Source organism: Megalobrama amblycephala, linkage group LG17 (assembly GCF_018812025.1).
Source record: "Megalobrama amblycephala isolate DHTTF-2021 linkage group LG17, ASM1881202v1, whole genome shotgun sequence".
NCBI lineage: Eukaryota > Metazoa > Chordata > Actinopteri > Cypriniformes > Xenocyprididae > Megalobrama > Megalobrama amblycephala.
Window position 1 is genome coordinate 47293887 of NC_063060.1, and position 19607 is coordinate 47313493.

At 37.1% G+C, this 19607-nt stretch overlaps 2 protein-coding genes across 2 annotated transcripts; both read left to right on the forward strand.

Annotated features, from left to right (window-relative positions):
• The first annotated feature begins 1564 nt into the window (after window positions 1-1564).
• Window positions 1565-11060, forward strand: LOC125251973 (gastrula zinc finger protein XlCGF8.2DB-like). Its single transcript, XM_048165027.1, has 3 exons — window positions 1565-1616; window positions 7015-7185; window positions 9981-11060. Exons 1-3 carry the CDS (start codon window positions 1565-1567, stop codon window positions 10748-10750), a joined length of 993 nt encoding a protein of 330 aa, XP_048020984.1. The 3' UTR covers window positions 10751-11060.
• A 5615-nt stretch (window positions 11061-16675) lies between these two features.
• On the forward strand, window positions 16676-18496 carry LOC125251283 (gastrula zinc finger protein XlCGF7.1-like). Its single transcript, XM_048164260.1, has 2 exons — window positions 16676-16876; window positions 17082-18496. The coding sequence occupies exons 1-2, from the start codon at window positions 16810-16812 to the stop codon at window positions 17906-17908; spliced, it is 894 nt and encodes a 297-aa protein (XP_048020217.1). The 5' UTR covers window positions 16676-16809; the 3' UTR covers window positions 17909-18496.
• The last annotated feature ends 1111 nt before the right edge of the window (window positions 18497-19607 follow it).

A 19607-nucleotide genomic window follows, 5' to 3' on the forward strand; every position in this document is an offset into this window, starting at 1 on the left:
CCCCTGGTGCACTTTGACAAGGATTACTAATGAAAGAACCTCTCTGTGATATGAAGTGTGATCACAGCTGTGGTGAACAGAATCACACTGGCTCGCCTCGTTGTGCTTGTGGCATCTTCAAAATGTGTCACTGCATTTTTACTACTACCTATTTAAGATGTCTTTGCAAACTAGGATATTTATCTTAGGGTGTCTGACCACATGCGATGCGATCGGCCCCCACAGGAGGGTTGAAGCATCTTTCCACTGAAAAGTGTTTGGTGTTTGCCACATCTGACTAATCGATCAAGATGTCAAATTATAATATGAGCTTCAAAAATCCACACATACAATCAACAGAGTGTGTTGTTAGAAAATAAAATGTTTATTAATCAAGCTCTTGCTTCACACCTCCAAAAATACATTTTATCCAAATTTGGACATTTTGGTGTAGAAATTCAGCAATGTAGGTGTTAACCCCAAAGGTCCTCCAGAATCACCCTGAGAAGTGGAGAAAGATACAGGTTGTGAACACATTTGAACTGCTGCACAGTTTGTGATCTGTCCAGAATATACTTTGTACCTGACAAAATTCTCCACCTGCACACACCATTCTTGAAGTGGACTACATTTCTTTACAGTTCTTCTGACATTTTTTATCAATGATCGTGACATCCACCTTGATAAGTTTTGCACTCGCTGTACCATTGGTGATTTCCCCCCCATCCTGCAACACTGCATTTGGCATTGGCCTTGATGTCTTTATCTTTCTTGCTCGTTTTGACCTTTACATGCAGCTACAGCAGTGGTTCCCAAACTGGGGGGTGCAGAGTTATGACAGGGGGGTGTGGCAAGGCTGAGGGATAAGCCTTGGTTATACTCCAGTTTGGACGTGGACAGCTGCGGACAGCACGGATGCGGACTACTTGTATTCATACTGCTGAAAGTGTGTGCTTGAGTCCACATGGCGGACCTGTTCCACAAATGCGCAGTAGCCGACTTGCACTTTCTTCTTTGCCTAAACTCTGGGCAATTTCCCTCCATGAATTATTGCACATCTGGCTGTCTTTATGTTGTTTTAATGACGGACTGTAGATGTGCGGGTAGAGACAGACTTCTTCACACAGCCTCTCTTCAAATTTGATGTCCATGTTGTATTTCCAGCGCATGTGCAGTTGGTGCTTTTTTAGCCTAGTGACAAGTACGGACAAGTACGCGCGGTCATAAAAACTGGGAGGCATGCGGATGTCCGCAAAGAGCCTCCGCGTACACCCTCTGATGACGATTTTTACGTTACGTGGACCCTAGCGGACCCTCACGCACAATGACAGTATAACACTAGCTGTGAGTAATTATTAATTACCTTATTATGTGGCCACTTGTCAGATAACTAAAAAATTTAACACAAAATATTCATTTGACATTTGAATTACCTCAGAATGATTTGCAGTACCTGCTTGAATGCACCGTTATCAGTTGTAGCAGTTGTGTTTGTAGTTGTTGTCGTACAATTACAGAACACTAGATGATGGAACTGAAGAATCAGAAGTGAAGGGAGCCATATGAAAATATAAATGAACGACGCATGGTTCTGCTCATGTACAAATTTGTGAAAGAACTGCAGGTGCCAGATAAACGTAAAGCAGATGATGAATATGCCTAAGATTCACAAATACCAAAACAATGTGTCTACACCAGACGTGAGCATTAAACTGATGCGCTGTTCTATTTCTGACGAACTCCATCGCTTTGACACAAAGAGCCAATGGCCATCGCGTCCGATGCAGTGAAAAGACAAGACAATATGACAAGACATATCTCGGCCTGAGATTCACCAGTACAAAGGTGGGTAATGAAGCCGAACAAGTTAAGACGCCAAGTATAGGCTATAATTTAGTATTAGTATATTACAATATAGTACAATATTCAAATCATATATAATTTTTAAATCAAGGGTGCATGTATATTAATCAAAGAATAGTTTCCTCAAAAATCTGAAGCAGCACAACTGTTTCCAACATTGATAATAATCATAAATGTTTCTTGAGCATCAAATCATCATATCAGAATGATTTCTGAAGGATCATGTGACACTGAAGACTGGAGTAATGAGATATATATTGTCTGCAAAAGGGAGGCCCAGCCCAAGTTTGGGAACCACTGAGCTACAGCAAGTTATAATGAATATAAGATAATAATGAATATAGTCTGGATGACAAACTTTATGGTATTGATTAATTATTTTACTTTTCTGAATAATCTTACTACTAGGTACTTTATTTGCAGCCTATATATATATTTAAAATGACTGCAGTTTTACTCCAGCTCTACAATCAGATCTCTAAGGCTTGGTTCAGATAAAAATCTTATTTTTGGCATATCGGATTGTAATTTGAACACCTCAAAACACAAATTTCACTACTATGCAAAATTGTAGATACAACAGATATCTGACACTGCTGTCTGAATGATTGCATTTCATCACTTGATTGTAAAATGAACAGTCAGTCCTATAAATCAGATTTAATACCATATTGGATTTGTGTATAGTCTGAACAAAGCCTAGGGGATTAGGGCATTCAGAATAATTATCTCTTCCTCAAAATGTTTAGTACATCATTAAGTACACAATTGCTTTATTGCATTTTGCCCTGCAAAACCTAGCTAAATCATTTACCTGAAGTAGCATGTCATTTAGCAGACTTTCTGACTCACACTCAGGGTGGATGTGGTAAACCACAACTGTCAGCTTCTCCACTCTGTCAAGATGATGAAGAAAACATGTATTGTAGTGGTATAAAAAATAAATATACTAAAATGTATTTTAAATACATTTATTTCATGCTAAGTATACTACATATATATATTTATGTAGTTAATGAAAATACCCTGCAATTGTACTTTTGGTATACTAAACTGGTATACTTACAGTCTGCTAAATTGGAACAACTAATTTTGTACTTAATGCACTTTAATTGTGCAGAAATAGTGCTGAGGTTCAACTAAAGATATACTGAAGTATATTTGATTGTGCTAAAGTGGAACTATTGCAAGTATACTTTACTTACACTTTAAATATCTTGCATTTAAAGACTGATATTATACAAATATCATACAATCCTTATCAATATTGGCATACAGTTTTTTATTGACATACACAATTTCTAAAGCCTGACTCTCAAACAGCAGAAACACACACCAAATCTGCAAAAACATACACCATTTCTTGACCTTTGACTCATGAAACACTTTTTGCAAAACACAAAATACAATTCTCCATGTAACACATAAAAATCTAACAGGAAATATTTGATTTCCTTTTTCAAACACAACCAATCAAAATGCCACACTAATTCATCAGTGCCTCACACTAACTCCTCACATGTGTTACTTAACACCAACCAATCATGGCTTTAGAATAGGCCCATAAATAGGCCAAAGGTCAAGTTATAGTTTTTGAACAATGGATGCAAACAAAGAGTGAAGGGAGATAGAGAGCAGAGTGAATTAGGGGAGCTTGGGGGCGGGGGACATGAGCTCATTTGCATTGGTACACACATCAAATCGGCACATTTACCTGCGTTAAACTGAATGATCCAGTAATGTATTTTGAAGTTAATTTGCTCTGTGACTTCTCCTGATGTTGGAGGAGAAAATGATATGGAGTTGCTCTGTGTGTGTGTGTGTGTGTGAGAGAGAGACGCGTGAATGAGAGACGCAGGGAAAGGAAATGCAGCTGAACGTTTGCTCTATGAAAGACATTGACAAAGACGAAAACTAAGGACATTTAATCTATAATTTTATTTTATTTTAGTTAGATTTGCCAAACACACATTACAGTTTTAGTTAGTTATCGTTTTTTTGTAATGCCTCATTTTTATTTTTATTTCAGTTAACAACAATGTTTTTTCGCACCTAATTTTCGTTTTTTCATTCGTTTTCGTTAACGATTATAACCTTGCATCGGACTTATGACCTGTAAAGCTGCCCGAATCATAATCATGCACTGTTCGCTGTTTTCCAGAGGAGAACTGACCCCCGACTGAGCCTGGTTTCTCCCAAGGTTTTTTTCTCCATTTGGTCACCTGATGTCACCTGTTGGAGTTTGGGTTCCTTGTCGCTGTCGCCTTTGGCTTGCTTAGTCAGGGACACTTGACATTCAACAGTGTTTTGATCTGCCTGCTTCGACACCGCTGTATGCGAACAGAACTGAGCTGGACGATGACATCACTGTTTTCTCCACTGCTGATATAGATAAATTAACTAATTTAGTAACTTGATTTTTACAATGGAATGACTCACTACTGAATTTATTAAGGCTGGACAATGACATCATTTTCTGTTGTGCAGCATGATGTACCAGTTATCACTGTAAAGCTGCTTTGACACAATCTGCATTGTAAAAAGCGCTATATAAATGTGACAGACTGGGTAGATGAGACTCTTATTCCTCGTCTGGGATCATGAAGAGCTCTTTGAAGCTGCACTGAAACTGACATTTGGACCTTCAACCCGTTGAACCCCAGTGAAGTCCACTATATGGAGAAAAATCCTGGAATGTTTTCCTTCATTTCTTTTCAACTGAAGAAAGAAAGACATGAACATCTTGGATGACATGGAGGAGAGTAAATTATCAGGAAATTTTAATTCTGAAGTGAACTAATGTTTTAATGGAAGTAATTCACATTTATTAAGATTAAGATGTAAGCCTGAAGCTTTAGAGAAGTGCTGGAGAGAGTCTTCTAGGAACACAGCAGTATCATCTGCTAACGGACTATAATAATTATCTCTGTATAGAGGTACTGTCACTTACCTTAATGCTATTGCTGTTCACATCCAGCATTTTGACCATATTACAAAAGGGGTCACCAAAGCCAATTCTCTGCAGTGCTTGAAATAGACATTCGTGTTGTAGCGTATCAAATTCCTTATAATAATCTAAAAATAAATATTCTTTCTGCAGTAAATGTGAATAATCTAACATATCTATGTTGTTTGAAATATGTCTGTTAGGCAGAAATCCTGACTGTGTTTCATCAGTAATGGAGTTTAAGCACATTTTAGTCTTTTAGTCAGAACTAATGCTATTACACACAGTCAGGATTTCTGAGGTGAGTCAAACAGGTTCATTGTTATTACAGAACATTCAGGTTCATTTATTTACAGGCAAAATGTATTGAATGATGGAGAATAAAACACTGAAGTCAGGTTGAAATGAATACTATCATCAGCAGTGATTGCTTCAGGTGACCTGAGTTCGAGTTCCGGCATGTGGACCTTTTTCCGATCCTGTCCCCCATCTCTCCGTGCTGTCCGAGGAGAGGATCCGAGAGACCTAGTGAGGCAGTAGTCTGGGGTGGAGTGCCCTCTGGTGGCTGTTCAGGGCACTCCAGCGAGTGATCATGACAGAAATAAACCAGAATTGTTTTCTATAGATCTTTTCTTGTTGCTCACAAATGTATGCTAAGATTTTCACTGCATTTACTGTAATTCAGCTTTTTAAAGTAATGTAATGTTACAACTTTGTTTAAAACTACACAGTTCTTTTAAAAACACTTGTTTGATGTTAATGAGCTCACACATTGATTCACATTTTACTTTTTCTGATATTGTTTTCTGATATAGTACATTTTGACTTGTTTTTAGTGTTTTTTTTAAAAAGTTTTTTTTTTTTTAAATACCCTTGATCGCTCTGTTTACCAACCAAGACTTTGTTTCAGGTTTTAAAGCTGCACTATATGTAACTTTTTTGTGTTCAGATTTTACAAAATTTATATAATGAGCAAGTGCATCACTAATCCATTTTCCAAACTGTGTTTTTGCCTTATCCTGAATCACTACAGTATGCTTATAATAAGTGTTTATAATGGGATTATTTCAGACCGGTCGGGTCGGCGCCGCTGCGGAGTGGCACAGTACCCGCGTGACTCGTCATAGACATAAACAGAGGGAAGTAGATCCGGCTGCAGTGTTCTTCCGCAGAGAGACGCGTGCGGATCTGTTTATCAGCCGCTAGAGCGCCAAAAGCTCTACGGTGTTGCTTTAAAGTTTAAAGCACATTGTTCCAACATTCTCCCTCCAGACACATTCCCAACCCGGGGTCATAAATTCCTCCATCGGGGGTGAATGGAATAAACAGGTGTGCAGAAGGAGGGAGGGAAGGGTGGGGTGATGCATGTTTTATGAGGGTCATCAATCAGATTCAGTGTGCTTTAACCTCCTGTCAGAGAAGCTCATGTTCAGTACAGATGAAGGGTTTACATCACTTCACCTCAGACACACAACAAACACAATTATATGATTATAAAGAGGGGAAAACTCTAAAGTGTTTGAAATGAAAAATGGGTTCAAAGTTTGAATGAACAGATCCTCAGCAAAACACCAGAGAAGGACTGAAGCCGGTGTGAACGGACTGAGTTAGAAACACACTCCTGAAACTGGCTGGTCTTGATGAGGGTGTGAGAGATCTTGATCTCTGGATAAGAGCCGCAGATCCTCACAAACCGTCTCTTGATCTCACACTTGTAAATCTCTTATCAGTCCTTGACACTCTTTCTCCATGTGATCGTCTGTTAAACATCAGACATGACGACTGCATGACAACACCGGACCTGTTGAAGGAGAAGAGCTTCACAAACATCTGCAGGGCTTGAACTTCTTACACTTAGTGTTATAAAGAAATCAACACTATCTGTTAAATATCAATGTATGATCTTTTCATTAATATACTGTAGACTACATTTTCCTACTTGGAAAGAATTTTAAACCTAAGATTTTTATCTATTCTGGTGCTTGAAGATGAACATACGAAAATTATCAAATAAATATTTTACATATAAAATGTATCTCTTGTATCTCTTTATTCTAATTAATTAATTCTTTTTTATGTCAATGTTTTCTTTATATATATATATATATATATATATATATATATATATATATATATATATATATATATATATACATATAATGTTGGGGAAGACAGTCCAGGAAGAGTTTCCATTGGCTGATCGGTCAGCTAAGCCCCTCCCACAGCCGCTCGTCATGAATACACGCAGATCCTGATCTTCAGACTGGAGCAGGAGCCGCTGGAGGAACATCTGAAACTCTCGCTGAAGATGGAGTTTGATAAGGAGGATCGTGAAGAAGACACGAGTGACTCTGACTCATGCGGAACTACAGATGAAGAAACTGAGGAGGAAGAAGGTCGGTGTCCTTTACTGACTCTTCATTCAGTGGAGCTGTGAATCAGTTTTCATGACTTCACATGCGTGGATTTGCCGAAACACGAGCGACACGATTACATTAACTGAACGCAATCTCAACTTTAATAGTTTCCTTTCAGCAATATTACAAGTCTTGTTTTTATGGCTGAATGTGATCGTCAGCAGCATTGGTAAATAAAGTCATGAAGTGTGAAGACTATTATTGAAGTGAGAGAAGAACATCTGTCACAGAAATCCACATCTGTTTCTCAATGATTCTTGAGATACACACAAAACCCCTCCTTATGTTAAAAATAATTTCATCAAAATAAAAATATTGAAGTTACATCTAAAGGACATTCATTGCTTTTATTTTTAAATAGTTTTGTTAGTGTTATTTAAATAAATGCTCTATATTTGGAAAAACGTGTAATTTAGCCTCAGCATAAGGACACAATGTAAAATTGCTAAACAAAGTGTTTAAAAATGCAACAAATTCAAAAATATATGTTTTAATTGAAAGGCACAGATCTGTGTTATATAAAACAATACACAAAGTAAACTTGAATTATATTTTCCATAAAAACTGTAATTCTGAATAAACAGGCGGTGTCATGGTCATCTTTAACTCTGAGGACCCCTTTCCTATTTCCCGCTCATTACAGTCCTAGAAGTTATATAGTTTTTATATTTTATACAAACAAAATCTCGGCAGTCACAGCTTTAACATGTCAACTCCGTCACCCGGTCTAATAGTTTCTGTAAATAGGTGTGGGATAAATCTGGGCATTTTTGACATGTTTATTAAGGCAGATACACCTGAGAAAGAAAACAAAACTGCTCCACTGTACAACACGTGGTTAAAAATTCAGTTTTGTGAACCCCGTCAGACATCAACTCCATCAACTTTTATGTCTGATGGTTGAGAAGTGCTCTAAAAACGTGTTTTCTGCCTATGGTGAATTCTTCTAACGTTGTTTCATGATTCTCTATATCTGGTCAGTATGCGTGAACTCTGTCAGTATTTAACACTGTCAGGTGAGGTTTTTGTTCATTTTGAAAGTAATGTCAATTTATTGTGTTAAAATATTAAAACATCAACTGAACTACATGATATCATGTCTGATTTACCCAAGAACATTGATTATATATGTTTAATATTATAAAGGAGGATAGAGAATTAAGGACTTTAGGAACTGGATTGTTCATAATAATCCTAACCCAATCAAAAAATGTAGAGAATTCATTTTTATTCACTTATCTCCTTTACTGAACACCATTATTACTGAAGACTTCACACTGTTGTTGAATTAAATTAAAATATCATGTGTTTTAATGCGTCTGACGGAGACACAAATTAAGTTTAGAAGTGAATAAATGTACATTTTTAGACAAACATTTTCAGAAAAACCTGTTCATTAGCTGAGACCTTTATCTACAAATATATCAGTTTAAAAATAATGTGTTATTAAATAATAAAAACGAACTTTTAAAACATGTTTTGTCCTTTTATCTCAAGAATCAGTGTTCTATCAGTTTCAATAGAGAAATAATCGTATGGAGTGCCAAAGCTGCCAAAATAACAATAAATAAATGCATGCATAAATAAAAATGCAAAGAAATGTAAAATAAAATACCCTTACTCTTTGTTCCCTCATGTATTTATTTTCACATGATTTATTTCTACATCTTGGTCCGTATGTTAATGAGGGGGCGTGTCGTTCACCTCTGTGCGTCTGATTGGTCAACCGTCCCCGTTCTCTGAAACACAGTATGCGGCAATCGTGAGGTTACTATAAGATGAAGTTACGTGCCAAGATGTTCACGAAAATCCTGCGCTTACAGGAAACAACAGTGTTTTTGTTGCTGCTGCTTGTTATTGACAAATCAGAGATTATTTATTAATATCCAGTATTTTATGTGATGTTCGTGTTTATTACTCGTTTTATCTTTAACGGCAGTTTCTAAAACACGTAATGTGATTTAATATCCAGTACATAAATAATATACAGGCAAGCAGAAGAGCCCCGAATATGAATAAACGTGCTAAACTCTGTGCTTCTGCTTTCCTGTACAGAATAGGTGCATATATTAATAACACACTGAATTTGGTACTTTAATCCCCGTTTAAAAACATTAAGGCTTTTTTATGCAAGGAAAATGTTTAATGTGCAGTTGAGCTTGTTGTGTTCATATTCTGGACTCTTCTGCTTGATTGTACATATTACGCTTTTTAAATAAGTTGTGTACTGAATTCGGTGTATTTATTTCTGCTGTCAGATGCGGTTTCTGTTCTTGTGTGCCAAGACATTTTAGAAACCAGATGAATTTTTAACTCCATGTCTGAGATGAAGTGTACGATCACCATATATACATACAGCTGCGGTGACATTAAAGCTGCTGTCCGTAATGTTTTTTTTGGTTAAAAATGATCCAAAATTAATTTTTTTACATAACCAATCAGTGTTCAAATCTCATTACCTTAAGCTGATTCACAAAGGTAAGCTCGTAATAATGTTTTTAAATTTGAGTGGTTCGGGTCAGTGTCATGACGGCAGTACAAGCTTCTGCTCATGTTTTCAGTGTGTTATCGCCATCCAATCTCTCGCTCTGATGTGTGTGGCGTGATCCAACGTGATCCAAAGCTCAAACCTTATTGGCTGGTTTCAATGCACTAGTAAAAAAAAAAAATCGACACTCAACGAAGAAAATTTGTGAAATCGGGGGTCACTGTTGTTATCTTAATCACCAGTATTTTCTTTGAATCAATGTTTAACTTTATTTTCTTCTTTTCAGATCTGATGGTAGAGGAAAGTGAAGAACTCAGTTTAGATGAAAGTGAGGAACTGAGTGAAGAGGAACATCAGAAATCTGACAATTTCAAAACTGGACAGAAATCTAAAAAGACTGTGTCACGAAAAAGAGCCGGAAGAGCAGGATCTGGAAAGACATACACCTGCCGTCTGTGTGGAAAGAGCGTCACAACGAAAGCAAGCCTGAAGGATCACACGATGATTCACACTGGAGAGACGCCGTTCCCATGCAGTCACTGTGGAAAAGGGTTCAGATACAAGGTAGCCCTTAAGGAACACATACGGATTCACACCGGAGAGAAGCCTTTCCCATGCCGTCACTGCGGGAAGAGTTTCAGACACAGAGCAAGCCTGAAGGGACACACAAAAACTCACACCGGAGAGAAGCCCTTCACATGCCCGCAGTGTGGGAAGAGTTTTGCCCTTAAACAAAGCTTCACTGTTCACTTAAAGTCTCACTCCAGCGAGAAGCCCTTCTTCTGTTTTCACTGTGGAAAAGCTTTCAAACGGCTGGAACTCCTGAAAATGCACGAGAAGGTTCACAGCGAAGTGAAAGTGCAGAAAGTGAAGCCGTATCACTGCGCTCAATGTCATAAGAGTTTCGTGAAGAATAGAGATTTTCAAAGACATTTAAAATCATCCAGGCATAATAAATACAGGTGTCTGGAAAGACTCATGCTGCAAGCTCAAACCTCGGGTCACGGTTCGCCCTCAGGAGCAAATGTGTCCCAAAAGAGCAATATAATTCACTAGAACACATTCCCTGCAGTGAGAAGCAGAGCGGGACATGAATATAAACTCATCTGGTGACGTGAAGGGATGATATTCTTTAATGTTCAGGAGTAACAACTGTTGTTTTAGTTTGTTTAGTTTTCATAGTTACTCATTTGTTCATTGATTAGCCTCACCTGTTCCTTGTTTTATCCCTCATTTATTCTGTGGATTAATGCTCCCTGTTTGGTTCGGTTCTTGCTTTCATCTAAATGGTTTGGTTTAATGTGCTTCTGCATTTTTCCAGTGTTCCTGAGTGTTTTCATTTAATAAATACCACTTTGTCTCTAGATCCTCATCTCTCCTGGTCTTGGACTAACTGTGAAAACAACACTTTTTAAATAAATGAAATGACTTGATATTTTTTTTTTTATCTCTGTATTTAAAAAATGCATTGAGATACTACTTATAGTACATTAGTACTATACACCCATAGTGTACTACAAGTGGTAACTAAACATATTTTTAAATACAGGGATAGTGTATTGAAAGCACATTTTAGTTCATATTTAATGCTGTCTCACAGTTGAGTACACTTATATGTTCTTAAGATGATCTTAATATACTAAAAGTTCATCTTTAATACTTTTTAAATACAAAATTAGTGCACGAAAACAGAGATCTTTAAGTATATTATTAAAATTCACCTGGGCTGAGAACTGAAAATACCTGCTTGTAATATTAAGAGCCGAGACGAGTGTGCTATGATGTTGGACGCTAAACCAGTCAATTCCAGTCAATGTTGATGAAAACATCAAAATGTCATTTTTGGTCATTACAGTATTTTGTGTACTTTGAAAGTTTTTATTACAGATTTTGCATAATGCATAGTGTATTATAAGATCATACTAGAAAATGGCAAAATATTGTATATTTAATTATTCTAACTATGGTGGAATGACAGTATAGTTTTATATAATTAGAGTAGATAGCAATCTGTGAAACTACAGACATTACCAGACATGATTAAATATGAGACAATTTGATGTTATTTTCAGCAAAATATATAATTTATTTTTGTAGTATGAATAATAAAAGAAATGTGTTAAACTGCTAGCATAAGGTTAGGAGGCAACACATATAGAAATAAATAAAATAAAAATGAAAAGGTCCTCAAGATAAATGTGTATGAGCTGCAAATGATATCTTCACATTGATTTGAAGTTTCTGTGCTGTTTAATGTCCCTTTAATGTCATTTTGTTGTATGATTGTGATTACGCAGACTGGCGTCCTCGTCTCACAGTTTCAAAATTCGCTCAGTAATGCCAAGATACTATTGAGGGCAGATCTTGTATGCATTGGGACACAGGTTCAGTTCCCAACCTGATCCAGCACAGCAGGTGGCGCAACGCACCTGGTTAGGCTGATTTGCCATTGACCCACCCTGAAGAAGAAGCTGTTTTGAAGTGAAACAGCGCTGGACGGTGATTGGTTCACTGGTAAGGAAACTAACTAGTAGTTCAGTGTCTCACAGATGTTAATGATGCAGCAGTGTCGTGTGAACTGTCCTGGATTGCGTTTCATCATTATAAAACAGCAGATGCTAGAGATCATTCTACGCTGTACATATTAGGACATCCTCATCCAGGTGTGATCAGATTTACAGTTCGGCGAATTTTCACGATCGAAATCAAATGATCACCACAGAACTGTTACCCGCAGGTCATCATTTTGTGTCCTAGTTTAGGGCAAAAACACTGTCTGAGACCACTGGCGTTTCTTCATGTTCTCTGTCCAGCTGTTTTCACATTATTTTTGACAGCATCACAGCTCTATACGACTACAATTTAAACATGTTGCTTTGATATATATTCATGGTGAAAAGTGATGCATCTGAAATTAATGTTTAATTTTATGCAAGTGGGTGGGTGGTTAATTTTTTTTTACAGTGCACAGCATAAATGATTACACCCTAAAAGTCAGCAATTGCTAAATTACTTTAGACATGTTAGGGTTCTTTAGAGATACAATGTTCCAGCAAGTCTGCTTCATCAATTACCAAAGAAGCATGTCAAAATTATTCAGGAAAATATGATTTTCTTATCAAGGTGATTAAATGTTGTGTTGCAAAAATGAGTGCACCCTCCTAAAAGTTACTAAGTAAAACAAAATAAAAATGTTCTGTAAGGCAATGTTTGATCAACAGGTAAGTATGTTGAATCAAAACATTTAAAGAGAAGTAATTTCTTGACAATTAAAAGTGTTTTATAGCCCACTGAATCATTCTCAGACTTAATGCTGACATCAATTGGAGAGAACTGTCAGGAGACTTATTTCTTAGCACAAAAGAGAGCAGTGCTACAAGAGGATTACCAAATCATTGTGTTAAGAGTGAAAATATAGCAAAAGTAACACAGAAACTCAAAAACAATGGACTTATGACAATAATCAGGCCTTCATTTTAAGCTTTCATTTAGTGATGAGCCTGCAGGAATGACATGCATGTTTGTTGTTCTCACTGGAACTACTGTAGTCAAAGCACAATAAATTCTGTTAGCCAAGGTGAAAAACCTTCTGTGGACATGTATTGCACTCAGTCTTAACACTCTTGAGCGCCTGTGGGGGATTCTGTAGAGACGAGTTGAGCAACTCTCCCCATTAAAGATCAGGGCATTTAAGGAGCTCATCATCCAGGAGTTAAACAGGACAGATGTGACAATCTGTCATGAACTTGTACACTCTGTGCCGAGAAGGGTCAGAGCAGTATATTCAAAATTATGGAAGGCAAACTAAGTGCTGGAATATTATACATTTGTTGAATTAAATCTAGGGTGTACTCATTTCTGCAATCCTTAATTCAAACAAAATTGGTTAATTTACTTATTTTATGGCTATTAATGACATATATTTCTGTTTTTATTATGTATATGTTTAATACATTTTAGTAATACTTTTATTTTGACAGAATTGTGAAGATGTTTGACTTCCTGTGGATATGATATGACAAATGTCGATAGTTTTATCAAATGAAACAGTGAAATGTTCTTAAAAATGACTCTAAGAGCAGCTCTGCAGATGAAGTTGTATGTATAGAAATAAATACTTTAAATTTTGCGATCCTATCAGATTTATGATAGCAACCTGATTGTAACAAAGCACTGTTCGCAAGAGGAGAACTGGCCCCCCGACTAAGCCTGGTTTCTCCCAAGGTTTTTTTTTTCTCCATTTTAACACCTATTTGCCACTTGTTTGCCACCTGATGTCACCTGTTGGAGTTTGGGTTCCTTGCCGCTGTCGCCTTTGGCTTGCTTAGTTGGGGACACTTGATATTTAACTTGACATTTGATATTCAGTAGTATTCTTGACAATTATTCAACAGTGCTTTGATCTGCCTGCATTGACACTATTCTTAAAGAGCTGCTGTGCAGGCAAAATTATGTACCAGTTATCAATGTAAAGCTGCTTTGACACAATCTGCATTGTAAAAAGCGCTATATAAATAAAGGTGACTTGACTATAGTGAGTGTGACAACAGACACTGAAATCATCGCGAGCGTCACGCGTTTGTAGTAGATGAAAATGCGGCGCTCATTCATAAAGACTTCAGATTTCAATAGCAGTGATTTTTAGCTTTAATATTCACAGACACTAGTCCGTATACACTGATTCGTCCGGTAATGAAACAAGCATTTATTAATGAGTCATTGAATTCATTCAAAACCATTTTTCATGCAAATTAAAAATGAATCCTGAGACAAAACAATGGCAACGACATACTTTAAAGATATGCTTTCAGTTAAAACAGCTCAAACATGGGACTAGACATAAGCCTTGTCTGTGAAACCGGGTAATGAGTAATAAAACAAGAAACTAATTCAAGCAATAACACAAATAAACAGTGCTTTAATTTTTTCAGGTAGTTTAATTCTAGTATTCAAGTAAGAAATACTACAGAAATTGAATGAAGCATCAAATGTAAAATAAAAACAACATGGTCTTCACTGTATGAATTAAATATGTTTCAGAAGTTATTCAGTCAAGAGCAGTGAGGGATTTTCTCATTTTCTTTTGTTGTTGGATTAATATTGGCACAGACAGCAGCAGGTTTATTAGGCTGCTGTCATTTTAAGAGTGCTCAGATCCAATATAATGACATTACTGTCCTTTTAGAGCTGCTTGAATTCTGTTTTGCATTATTATTTTCTGTTCATCCCTGTAAAGCTGCTTTAAAATTAATAATCACATTACTAAGCAACCACTAACAGGAATAACACAAAATAGGTATCATTTTAAAGCTTAGAAACTCTGCTTTTTATTGCACCCAACCACTCCTAATGATGGCTTTTGGGCTTTGACTAAACTTAAGTGAGTTTTTGTATGTGAAACCCCACAAGACCCATATGTAAATAATAAATACATGCTCCGATTGTGGAAAATTGGACATCATTATTTACAATATTCTCACGATTAAAATGAGTCCAACATCAACAAAATCCAATAAGTCTATCATGAGATATTGATCACAGAATTACGGCACATAAAAGGCACACAGACGCTAACTAAAATCAGATTTAGGCTTTCACATGGCATTTTCACTTATAACTTCAGGAAACATGCATAGATCGTAGAAAATGGGACATCATTACTTAGAGGGAATGCTCCCGAATCAACATAATCCCTTGGTTTGATTTCAAGATACTCCTCATGAAGTAACGATTTTAAAAATGCCCATCAGGGGGCGCCAATGGCTAAACCCTTGGTTCCAAATACTGTAACTTTTGATTTATTCATGCTATCACCACCACATGCTATCACCACCACAACATTTGATCCAGATGCAGCTCACATAAAGGGGAACCAAAAAATAATTTTCCTCCTACTTTATTCCCCTCCTGAGTTATTGCATGTCAAATATGAAATATATGTAAAATTTCCCTAGAGCAAACTTTTATTTTTTGTCCTTTATCAGCAGTTTCTCAGCATAAGAATGCTGAAAAATTTATCAGTACATAGCACTATTTCACGCCTCCCCTGACGTACTCTCACGCACCACAAACATTGGCTAATTACAGTTTTTTTCGATTGCTAAACGACAGTGGGCACAACTGGAGTCACATGTGCAAAACTCTAACTACAGTCTGCACAGCAGCAGTTCATGTGGACCAAACTCTAGTTTGTTTTTCATTGCTTGAACACAGTTTTCAAAACTCTACACACTTATCCCATGACTTTAACCACAACCTGCACAACACTGTGGATTTACAGCACTTTGTTCAAATGCTAACACACTGCTGTCAAAACTGTGAACCACACATTCAAAACAGAATAGATTTCAGCCTTGTGCCTTTCAAACACTGCTGATTGCAATTTTGCAGGATTAGCCCCTCAATTATTTGTTCGAATTACAGTATGTACTTTTAGTTTCTACCTTTTTTTCTCATTACTGTAATTCTGTAAATTACTACAGACTATTGAAGCAAACTGCTCATTTTCATTTACCTTAAAGAACTGTTATGTTCTAAAAATTTAAATAAATCATGTGAAAGAATGTCACTCTTTTCTTTGAAGAAAATATTACTTTGTATGAAGTCACTGAAATTGTTCAAAATGTAAAGATGAAAAGTTTGTATTTTCTGTGTTGGTGTTTGATGCTAATGTTTTTACTCTCAGTGTGTTCTGAGTGACAGTGTGTGTATCTCAGTGAGGGTTGTGCACAGTGTTTGGCTGCACTGAGCCTGTTTTGAGTCATGTGTGAACTGTTTAGCTCAGGTGACTGTTGGTAGTGCAGACTGTAGTTAGAGTTTTGCACATGTAGCTCCAGTTGTGCTCACTGTCGTTTAGCAATCGAAAAAAACTGTAAAGACATTTCTTTAGTTGCCTATTGTAAAATTTGGTCACATGCAATTGATATACTTACTATTGTAGAGGGTTGTAGGAGGAAGACTTTTAGATTTTGAGTTTGTGGGATATGGACAGTATTGCTTACTAATAATGTCTTTCTAACTTCTTTACATCCAGCAGTTCAAGTTCATACAGCGATTACGATTTACATCTGCAGTGAAGCCATAGAAGTTCATCGGTAAAGGCAAGAATTGCAAACATGGAAGTGAAGGTTGTCAAAGAGGAGAATGACAACATGAGTGAGCCATGCAAAGAGGAACAAAGAGGTTGGTGTCCATTGCTGATTCTTCTTCAATGACTGCTGAGGAACAGGAACAATAACAGTTGACCAAATAAAGAATACAGAAACAGATGAGACAGCTGCCTTTAAATGATCTTAACTTGTATTGTGTGTGTGTGTGTGTGTGGGGGGGGGGGTCACTTTCATTTAATTTTTCACCTTAATTTCACTTGTATACATCTTCATTTTAGACCTGGTGGAAGTCAAAGAAGAAAGCGAAGAGCTGAGTGAAGTGGAGAAACATGAATTTGTCACCGGAGAGCATTCTTCTAATAGCTCACAGATAGAAAAGCCTGGAGATGTCTTCACCTGCCCTCAGTGTGGAAAGAGTTTCAGAGTGAAAGGAAACCTTAAAGCTCACATGAGAGTTCACACCGGAGAGAAGCCGTTCAAATGCCCTCGTTGTGGGAAGGGTTTCAAACATAAAGGACACGTTCGCACTCACATTAGAATCCACACCGGAGAGATGCCTTTCAAATGCCATCAATGTGGGAAGAGCTTCAATGAAAGAGGAAACCTTAAGGCTCACATGAGATTTCACACCGGAGAGAAGCCGTTCAAATGTGAGCAGTGTGGAAAGACATTCACAACTAACAAGGGCCTTAAGACACACAAACAAAACTACACTGGTGAATGTGAAAGGCCGTATAGCTGCCGTCAATGTGGAAAGAGTTTCTCAACAAAAATAAACCTTAAAAATCATATACTAATTCACACTGGAGAGAGAGCCTTCACATGCCATGAGTGTGGAAAGAGTGTCAAAAGTAAAAGAGAACTTCAGGGACACCTAAGAATTAATTCTTCTGAGAGACCTTACTCATGCAGTCAGTGTGGAAAGACTTTCAAATGGCCAAAGACTTTCAAAAATCACATGGTCTCTCACGCTGGAGAGAGTCAGATTAACTGTGATCAGTGTGGCGAAAAATTTAGTCTGGCAGAAAACTTACAGACACATGTGAAAATTCATGCCAATGAGAGGCCTTACTTGTGTTCCTTCTGTGGAATGAGATTTCCATGACTGGACTATTTGAAAGAGCACCAGAAACTACATTCAGGTGTGAACACTCACGTGTGCTCCGAGTGTGGGAATATCTTCGCTAGTACCACCTGTCTGAAAGAGCACAGAAAAATCCACATAGGAGAGAAACCTCACAAGTCAGGAGAAAAACCTCACAAGTGTTCACAGTGTGGGAAGAGTTTCTCTCGGTCGGCACACCTGAAGACACATGAGCGAGTGCACACAGGAGAGAAGCCGTACCAATGACCTCTGTGTGGGAAGAGTTTCAGCACATCGAGTGCTCGACTGAGACATAGCACAAATAACTGTCCAAAGCTGTCAGCGTTAGCACACTCCATTTTCAAGTCTGACGTTTTTCAGTGCAGAGGTTTGAAATCAGATAAACTGCTCCTAAATAATAGAAAGTTAATGCAAGCATTCAAGTTTTTGAGCAGTCAAAATTATTTTGTTTCTGTTGAAGGGATATGCACGAAGAAATGAAAAGTGATCATTCCAAGGCAAAAAGAGTTCTGTGTCCTGTTCAAAGCTTGACCAACATCCTCAATGATCTGGTCATAGTTGCTTTACAGTTCACTTTAAAATGAAAATATGTATTATAATATATAAATATCCGGATGCATCCAAGCTTTATAATGGCAGTGAACAAGACTGAAAAAGCTGAAAAAGTGCCTCCATCCACATCCATCCATCATACACGTGTACTCCACACGGCTCCGAGGGGTTATATAAAGGCCTTCTGAAGTGAAGCAATGCGATTGTGTAAAACAAATAATCCATATTTAACAAGTTATGAAGTGAAATATCTAGCTTCTGCCAGATCACCTTCCGTATTCAACTTGCGAAGAAAGTTGAACTGGAGTTGCATCAGTTAAGCTTTTTCTGTAAGTTGAATAGGGAAGGCGTAGGACGTAGCATAAGCTTTTTGAACTGCGAGAGGCGTTACATTGTCTTCGTAAGCTGAATACTGAAGGCGGTCTGGCGGAAGCTAGATACTTCACTTTATAACTTTTTAAATATGGATATTTTTCTGACACAAACTCCCCGGAGCCGTGTGGAGTACGTTTATGATGGATGGATGTGGATAGAAGCACTTTCTTCAGCTCATATTTGTTGATCCCGTTCACTCCCATTATAAAGCTCGGATGAGTCAGGATATTTATTAATATATCTCAGATTGTGTTCATCAGAAGGAAGAAAGTCATATACACCAAGGATGGTTTGAGGATGAGTAAAGTCGTAATTTTCCTTTAAAAGTGAACTAATCCTTTAATGCATAAACACAAATTTAGCTCTGTTTACAGTCAGAAAATGCACATTATGCAGTTTGCAAATGTATTATAGATATGTCCTTATGTTCTTTTTGAAGCTTGAAAATATTACCTAGACATTCAATGGATGAATAAAAATGATGAAATATTATCAAAAAAATATGTTCATTTGTGTTCTGAAGATGAATGTAAGTCTTGTGTTTGGGATGACTTGAGGACAAGTTTTCATTTTTGGGTGATCTATGCCTTAATATAAAGACCTTTGACCTGTAGAAGAGAACAATCCTGTCTGAATGAAGTGTTTATAGACCGTGATTAGTTTTGATCTGTTTAAATGACAACTGATCAGCAGCATTAAAGGGATAATCCACCCAAAAATAAAAATTATCTCATCATTGACTCAACCTCATGGAATCCTCGATATAAATGAC

Excerpts from the sequence above, each read along its gene's own strand:
- LOC125251283 (XM_048164260.1), top strand. The coding sequence starts at position 16,810 with ATGGAAGTGAAGGTTGTCAAAGAGGAGAATGACAACATGAGTGAGCCA. Across the intron at positions 16,877-17,081 it reads ATGCAAAGAGGAACAAAGAG|ACCTGGTGGAAGTCAAAGAA; the intron begins GTTGGTGTCCAT and ends TCTTCATTTTAG.
- LOC125251973 (XM_048165027.1), top strand. The coding sequence starts at position 1,565 with ATGGTTCTGCTCATGTACAAATTTGTGAAAGAACTGCAGGTGCCAGAT. Across the intron at positions 1,617-7,014 it reads ACTGCAGGTGCCAGATAAAC|CCGCTCGTCATGAATACACG; the intron begins GTAAAGCAGATG and ends CCCCTCCCACAG. Across the intron at positions 7,186-9,980 it reads AGAAACTGAGGAGGAAGAAG|ATCTGATGGTAGAGGAAAGT; the intron begins GTCGGTGTCCTT and ends TCTTCTTTTCAG.